This window comes from Chenopodium album, chromosome 19 (assembly GCF_948465745.1).
Source record: "Chenopodium album chromosome 19, dcCheAlbu1.1, whole genome shotgun sequence".
NCBI lineage: Eukaryota > Viridiplantae > Streptophyta > Magnoliopsida > Caryophyllales > Amaranthaceae > Chenopodium > Chenopodium album.
Window position 1 is genome coordinate 11,161,742 of NC_137852.1, and position 8,992 is coordinate 11,170,733.

At 32.3% G+C, this 8,992-nt stretch overlaps 1 protein-coding gene across 1 annotated transcript; it reads right to left on the bottom strand.

Annotated features, from left to right (window-relative positions):
* Positions 1-5,063: 5,063 nt before the first annotated feature.
* LOC145594019 (uncharacterized) lies at positions 5,064-7,215 on the bottom strand. Its single transcript, XM_081650367.1, has 3 exons — positions 7,105-7,215; positions 5,976-6,172; positions 5,064-5,337 (listed from the first exon to the last, which is right to left on the bottom strand). The coding sequence occupies exons 1-3, from the start codon at positions 7,213-7,215 to the stop codon at positions 5,064-5,066; spliced, it is 582 nt and encodes a 193-aa protein (XP_081506493.1).
* Between the last annotated feature and the right edge of the window lie 1,777 nt (positions 7,216-8,992).

Sequence of the window (8,992 nt, forward strand, 5' to 3'; positions counted from 1 at the left end):
TTTTTGAATTGATTGCAGAAATTTGTGTGAGAAAAAGGAGAGGAGAAGAGTGATAGTAAAAGTAATGGTGAAAATGGGGTGATAACCAAGTAATTGTATTTCAACAATGATCCGTACAATAATTGGTTGATATTATTGACATCGCAATTATTGAAATAATAAAGTCACTGACCACCCATGTTGTAATTGCTTCATCTTTTTTCATGTTTAAAGTTGCCTTTTCATTTTCACACTAGTGATAATACTGATGAATGGTGACAATTTTATCAGTATTCAGTAAGTAATAATTTCTTTGAACTTTCAATTTTAATAGGTTCATAGAATTTTAGCCTACCCAATTGATATATGTGAAACAATAATGAATTTAAGATACATATTGATATTATGAACATACAGATTATAACAAAATGAACGTATTATACCAGTACAATAATAACATTAAATTTAAATAGATAAGTAAAAGAAAAATCTAATACTCGTATTATGCATCTGCAAATCTTATGTCGAATTAGAGCGAACTCACAATTGTATTGCTTCGGATGAAGTTTTTTGTTAAGGCCATTATCAATCGATTCTACGACGTTATTTTTAGGGTTTTATATATTTTTGTTGGAAGTTTAAATTTCTCAAAGAATGATTGTAAGTGCCGTAAGACTATTTTATAAACGAATTCTTTAATCTTCCCGTCAAAAAAAAAGAAAAATCCAACAAGTGAATCGTGCAAAAGATTACTGATTTGTATCACTTGAAAAATGAAGGGAGCAAACTTTCAATGGGCTTTAAAGTATCAAGCCAATGTATAATCAGATTAATTTGAAAAAATAAAGACGGTTATTGCACATCTTTTTTACATCTCAATTATTTCCTTACTGACCCAGCGAGCAAACTTTCAATCGGCCTCGACTTTTCCATGTTTAAAGTTGCTTTTTTATTTTCACACTAGTGATACAACATTATTACTGATGAAGAGTAACAGTAATTTATCAAAAAGTCATAATTTCTTTGAACTTTCTCTTTTAAAAGGTTCATAGAATTTAGGCCAAGCAATTCTATTCAGATACCGAGTTTATATTAAACAACTATGATACATATTGATATTACGGAAATACAAATTATAACAAAATGAACATATTGATGGGCAATAGAAAGAAAAATCTAACAAGTGAATCGCGCCCAAAAAAAAAAAAAAAAAAAAAAAAAAAACAAAGGGAGCAAACTTATTATAGGCTTTTAAATTTCAAGCCAATTAAATTCAGATTAATATGAAAAAATAAATATAGTAATTGCATCCTTTTTCACGATAAAGCCCCAGCTTATCTCCTTAATAAACAAAATTCATTTATCAAATGGTAAAATTGTAACTAGATCAACAATTTAGCCTAGTCATCATGATATAATTGTAAATAAATCAACTATTATAGGGTCATTTACCAAGTGCAGGATGGGCGGGGTTGGGGTGGTTGCTAAAGACTATAAGGGCGAGCTGGTTGCTGCTGCTATCAAGAGAATCCAACTAACCCAAGTAGAGATTGCAGAAGCTCTAGCTAGCAAGGATACTCATGTATAGCCATATTTGGATAGAGATTAGAGAGTGATGCGCAAGAGGTTGTTCGTGCTATTAAGTCCGGGAGCAATGGAGTCACGCCTTTTCACCTAGTTATTGAAGATGTGAAGAATAATAGCTTTAACTAACTTTGATTTATTATAATAAGGTCTTTGCTATCTTTTCTTAAAAATTAAAAAAAAAATAAAAAAACATATAGTGACCCATTTTTAGATATAGTTACCTTTTTTGTAATTATCTTATTATTACAGTGACTCCAATCTAAATATAATCATCACCTATAGTGACCCTTATTGAAATAACAAGAAGTAGAGCATTAAAAGCTTAGATGCAAAAACAGTTTCACATTGTCAGTTTCCAGGATGATCTTGTTAAGCTCAGCTTCAATATTGAAATACCAAGTAATCATCTATATTGACACATATAGTAACTCAATACATACATTATTACATAGTCACCATTGTTAGTACACTTTTATAGTTAACTTTTATTAACGTATGGTTATCGACTTTTAATAGCCTATATAGGATTCGAACCTACATCATTGTGCACTTGCACACAACTCTACCAATTGAGCTAATAGGCTTTATAGTTAAAAAAAAAAAAATCAATTTTCACTAATTTTCCAAAAGAACAAGATGTAACACGACAAATCTCGTAAAAGTATAAACATTAAAGCATATAATGTACTACAATCAAAATCAAACTAAGCAGAAACAAAACAAAGTAAATCAACCCAACACACACCATTGTTACTTATCATGCCCATATAACTTAAAAACAATTTGTAGCTGCTAGCCTACAACATGACAAGTTGGCGCTTGGCACGACTAGTCATAGCAGGAAGATACAAAATCACTTGATTTCAAGTGAGACGTAGTAGAATTAAGTCGTACCAAATAAGACTATAATAGCTTTGTGGTTTCCATGTCAAAACTCTATACTTGAATTCAGCTCATCTTCTAATTAAGACTCTGCAAGTATAGTTTATAGTAGGTCTCAAATAAGCTAAACATAATCAGTCTTAATAATATGGTAAGATATTCATCAAGTCATATAATCACCCTTTTTCAATTATAGTAACCTTTTCTGAATCATAGTTACTCTATTTCAATCATAGTTACCTTTTCTGAATCATAGTTACTCTATTTCAACTAATTGGCATTTCGACTAAAATACGAGTCATTATTTGTTGATTTACATATTGATACTGAAGATTTCTAAATTAAACCAAATACGAGAGCAAAAATAATGATATACGAAATTCAGCTTAAATACAATTCAATTATGAATTTAACAAATTGAAACCCTAGATCGTTAATACTATACAAATTCAAGCAAAAATTCCAAAATAATAAGCTTAAGATGTTCAATAATCAACTCGAAAATAAGAAATTTTACCACGATTATGTTGTTCATCAACGCGATTTAATTTGTTGAAGAACGAAGGCCAATTCTCCTCTTAGACGTTCCATCGCCTCTCATTTTCACCATTAACGAAGAAGTTAAGAGATCTTGAAAGTGCAGAGATAGAGAAGACTCTTATGGGCGGAGCTTTGAAGAGAGAGAAAATGGAAGTTCATAGGAGAAAGAGAAAAAGCAAGAGGTAAAAAAAGGTGATGAAAGAAATTTTGTGAAAATTATTACTGTAGCTTGTCTGATTTCAGAACAATTAAGCACACTGCACAACTACTAAACACACGTCACATGTAGTTGGTCCACAATAAAATTATCGTGGACCAGGTTTATTTAAGAATTTTTATTAAATAAATGAAATTTAGATTTGATCCACAACATACACCTGGAAAAACAGTTGACACGGTAATTATTACATTTATACAATAAAAAAATACTACTTGTGATGAAAAAAAAAAAACACTTGGTGCATGGTGGAAAACACAGTTTAAGGTATGTGTAGGTAGTAGCACTAGCACTGTCAAAACAGTTTGACAGTTCAGTTTCGGTTCGGTTTGAAATCGGTTTGGTAATTAATCGGGTCGGTTTGGAATCGGTTTAATTGTCTCATGGGTCGGTTTTGGTTCGGTTTAAATAGTTATCGGTTCGATTCGGTTTCGTTTTATTCTTAAGCGGTTTTAATTCGGTTCGGGTTGTAAACAGTCCGGGTAGTAAACGGTTCGGTGCAGACGGGTTGCGGTTTGTTAACGGTGCGGTGTAAACGGTTTTTATCCCGGTTCAAACAGTTTCGGGTTAGAAACAGTTCGGTTCTTTTTTGGTTTAGTTTATAACTAGTTCGGTTCTTTTTCGGTTCAGTTTTTAACTGGTTCGGTTCTTTTTCGGTTCAATTTATAACTGGTTCGGTTCTTCGATGGTTTAACCACTTTAACGTCATTCATATCGGTTCCATTTCAAGTTTACTAAATTACGGTTCGGGTCGGTTTTCGGTTTCAAAAAATAAATTGTTTATCGAGTTGTTTAGATTCGGGCAATTAAATGGTTTTGGTTTGAAATTTGATAGTACTTGCTAACCTTTTGCGTTCACAAGTTTTATATAAAGTCGCGAATCATTTCATATTTAGGCATCATATTATAAACAAATTCTCATTGATTTTATAAATACATATTATGTTCTGTTTCAAGTTTAGTCATACTGATCTTACTAGTTATATTCCCGTCAAAAAAAAGTTTGTAAACGGTTCGATTTAATTATATTCCCGTCAAAAAAAAAAATCCATTTAATTATATAAAAAAGTTTGTAAACGGTTCGATGTAGAAGCGATTTGGTTCATAAACGGTTCGGTTTATAACCAGTTCGGTTTACAATCAGTTCGGTTTTTAAATGGTTCGGTGCAAACGGATAGCAGTTTGCTAACAGTTCGGTGTAAGCGGTTTTTTTTCCAGTTTAAACGGTTTCGGGTTAGATACGGTTCGGTTCTTTTTCGGTTCGGTTTTCTTTCAGTTCGGTTTATATTTGGTTCGGTTTGTTAACGGGTTCGGTTCTTATACGGTATAACATTATTCGGGTCGATTCGGTTTTTGGGTTTACTAAAATACGGTTCGGGTCGGTTTTCGGTTTCAAAAAAATCTGTTTTTAATCGGTTCGGTTCTCATTTGGGTCGGTCGGTTTCGGGTAGTTAAACGGTTTCGGTTTGAAATTTGACAGCACTAGTAGGTAGAGGTGGGGGATCACATGTAATGCGTAGTAATTATTGTTGTAATTTAAAGGGGAATGATAAAAAGTAAGGATAAAGTCGTATAAAAAAGACAGTAAGTTCTACAATCCTAAAATAAAAATGTAGCTAGTTAAAAAAGTCGGCTAAATAAGAAAAATGTGACAAGTAAATTGGATCGAAGTGAGTGATACAAGTTTGACCATGGAAAAAAAAAATTCAGATGACACTATAAGGCGATGGGAGTATAAAACACAACTCAAGTAGTCCGTTACAAACTTGTCATTATAAAGCAAATAAGATTCCAAACACAACAAAGAAATGAATTACATAATTATATTAACATATTTTGTTGTTGCTTGGGGTACAAGTTAATTTTGGTGTACAAAGTGAGGATTTTGGTTTCCCATGACAATGCCGTTTTGTATGTAAGGAATAGACGCCGGTGAAAATTGTTGTCTATACTTGGTTAAGAAGCTAGTTGTGCAAAGACCCATGCATGTTGTAACAATTGCCAAACCACCACCAGCGCTGAAGAGGCCACGCTTTACAGTGTAACAAAGTCCGGTTGCTTCTAAGAACTCTCGGCGAGTGGTGAGACTAGCAGCAACTATTAAGAGAAGAATCCCTGTGATAGAAGTAATCCTATATGCGACAATTATTGTGTGTCAAATAAAATTCGCAAGGTTGGTCATTTATAAGAATTTGTGATTCCTCCAATATTTTTTTTCTAATTAGGAAACTCGAAAATTAGTAAGAAAAAATCAATCAAACAATTAACACCTTTGGTAGCTATAGCCAAACTAGGACATACATGAAGCTATGTCACACACCATTAAACGTTTAAGGAAAGGGCAATCCATTATATATTTGTAAGAATAATAATACTGAAAGAATTTGAAAGTTTTCTTATATTACCCCGTAAACTTACAAAATTTCAATGAACAATATCATGAATCTTTTATCTCTGACACAATGAAAACCTTAAACTACTCAATTATGAATTATGCTTCAAAACAACACAAGAAAATGGAGGGCAAAGTTTATACATCAATAAAGCTCTACAATCATTTACAAATAGTGATAATCTATCATATTATAAAGATCACTGCATAATTTTTGTTATTAGTTTACTAATAGATGTGAACTATATTATTATAACAAGTCACTATAATATTATTGTGCACTCAATGCGCTCAAGTGTTTATAGTACGGGTTTAAACTATATAACGTATTTCAAGATATAATAAATGAAATTAAACTTGTTCACTCTTGATAATTACCAGGAAATAAAGAAAGTGACTATTGCTCCATAAGATTGAGGGTTAGAAGCAGCTCTTTGTTGGCAGCAAGCACATCGAGTTACAACACTAATAATTACTTGGGTGACAAGTAAAAGCAGTGCTGCTATGTATCCAAGTATAGTAGCCGGACTGCTTGGGTAAATGCAGCTGATTCCTGCTACCTCTATGTCACGCACCTTATCATGTACACCGATCATAAAACATAGACATCCAATATAATGTGAGCCAAAGTCATTGATTCAACAAAAAGTCAATGGTTTCATGGTTAGGTATTCTATCTATTTGGAACAATTATGCAAACTTATACTACCTCCGTCTCTTTTTAGTTGACACGTTTTGACTTTAGCACTATTCATCCGCCTCTCTTTGACCGTATTTTGTGCTCTATACGTAATGAAAAATATAGTTATGTGGGATCTTGTTAGATTCGTCACGTTATATAGTTTCGAAGTATAAACTTTTGATAATTTTTGCTCATCGGTAACTAAAGATATTTAATGATTGAATAAATGCATTGGCAAACGTGACTAAAGAAAAGTGTCAACTAAAAAGAAACGGAGGAAGTATTATTTTATTTTTGACTGGGAACTATTATGCAAACTTGGGTTATGTTTATTTTGCTCACCACATTACCATACAATAACTTAAAATGATTATAGAATAATCCGTGCAAGCTAATTAATTTTTTATTCTTCTATAGATAGTCATGTCATTAATGTGGAATCTTGTTTAATTCGTCATAATAAGTACTTGTCAAACGTACTTCCTTTGTAAATGTTGCAATATTTTTCTTTGCGGATTTCAATGCAATTTAAAGATAGGAGAGAGGTAGAGAGAAAAATATACATGGGGCTGATATAATTGGTAAGTGATAGAGCGAGTAACACACTATTGACAAAAAAAGAAATTTTACATAAATAATTCCAAACTTCTTATAATGAAAGTGTAACATCTTACAAAAAAACAGAAGAAATTTAAATTTAGTAATTTTTTTCTTACATCTAACGTAACTCAAGATATAAAAGTTCGAAGTTGTGTCTTAAAAAGCGTAAAAAATTGAAATATAGCAAGTAGTTAAATACGAAGTGAGTAGCTTGCAAAAGCTTACCTTAATCCTTGTGGATTCTGCGGCAATAGCAAGACCAGCAGCTAAGAAACCAACGAATAACATAACTAAGATTGGAAGACTCTCCTTAAGCTCTCCCATAGTCTCTCCCATGTTGATAGATCGATATGGTCGACCGTACCTTTTCTAATCTTTGTGTCCGACTAATGCTTAATTAGTTGCTTTATATATTTACTCCTGGCCTGATGCTTAACTTAGTCACAATTATATAATTGAAGGCCGGATATAAATACATACAATGACAAAGTCGCATAATTATTACATCGTCTATTTATATCTTGTTTACATTAGTATTTTATTAAGTTCTTTCATTTTTACTTTAATTTCTTATTATTGATAAATGATAAATCAACATGAATAATTTCATTTTTAATGATTAACATTAGAGAAATCTTGACTCCTTAATCAAAGTGACTTATTATAACCTTAAAATACATACTCCGTACAAGTTATTAATAATTTTCTGACTTAGTAAATGACGAATATGATGACAGACATTATTACATAGGCGGAGTATTTTTTTTTTTTTTTTTTATTTTTGTGAAAAAGTTGGTCAGAGCCCAAAAACAGAATAAACACAGTAACAAAAATGAAAATAACCAAGAAACTTTAAAAAAAAAAAAAAATAATATAACCAAGTCTGCTGCCTCCTCAAACCATAGCAGCTCACAGCCTATTGTTTCCACTCTCCGGAACTAGCCTTGGCCAAACCACCCCGCTCAAGTACTCCAATAAAAAGTCTTAAGATCCCTTGGAACCGCTTCAGATTGAACACCCGAGCACTCCGCATTCACCCCATAGTTAGCCAACCAGTCAGCCACAATGTTCGCTTCTCTATGACAAAACATTATATTATTATCAATACACTTCAGTAATTCTCCGAACATCGATTTCCAGCTAATGCACAGCTCTTACCACTGATTGACTAACGGAACTCAACTTACCTCATTCAATCCATTTAAAATTGTGATTAAAAATTTGATACTACATTAAGAAAATCGAACAGCAAAAAGACTAAATCTCATGACCAATACCTGGTCTAGTAATAAAATATTACGGATGCATATTAATATTAACATTATAAATGAGATTAAGTCATGTTTCCACTATTTTATAAACTGCCAAGTCACAAAAAGGCTTTCCAGCTATATTTTGTGAGGACCATTTCCCTGATAGTGTTGCTCTTGACACATACTCATCAAATAGTTGCCACAACAGAGACAAATGCAAAGTATTTTGCGAAAAGTGATCCTTTTTTTCTTACAAAAGTAACTCTCTTTTTTTTATACAAAAGTGAACTTTTTTTCACAAAAATGACCCTTTTTTCTTACAAAAATGAACCTTTTTTTTTTTTTACAAAAGTGACGTATACTTTCACAAAAGTTACCATTTTTTTTCACAAAAGTGACCTTATATATTCACAAAACTGACCTTTTTTTCACAAAAACAGAGTATCAAAATAAAAAAAAAATGAACACAAAATGCAAAAGTTTTTGTTCTATAAATTTGCTTGATCACTAACTTACATTCATACGACCAATATAATTGAGTAAGACTAAATGAAAGACTAGCATTCAAGGGGGAATCGGATTCTTGGGAGAAGCTAAGGGAGTTCGACGGTCGGCAGCTGGGAGTGGCGACAGGGTTGGTGGTTTGGCGGTGGGTGTTTTTCTCGGCGGTGGTGGTGCGGCTGATTTCGACGGTGACTCCATTGCTTAGAGTTGATGAAGTTGCTTAGCTCGATTTACACTAATTTGGTGTAACTCGGATGTTATTAAATATTTGTGTTTAATCTGATAGGATGTAAGAAGACAGTCTAATACTCCAATTAAATTTAAAGGCACATTCATATTTTAGATCATCCAAATTT

Coding starts and splice junctions, on each gene's coding strand:
- LOC145594019 (XM_081650367.1), bottom strand. CDS start 7,215: ATGGGAGAGACTATGGGAGAGCTTAAGGAGAGTCTTCCAATCTTAGTT. Junction 6,173..7,104: donor CAGAATCCACAAGGATTAAG/GTAAGCTTTTGC, acceptor GTACATGATAAG/GTGCGTGACATAGAGGTAGC. Junction 5,338..5,975: donor GTCACTTTCTTTATTTCCTG/GTAATTATCAAG, acceptor TGTCGCATATAG/GATTACTTCTATCACAGGGA.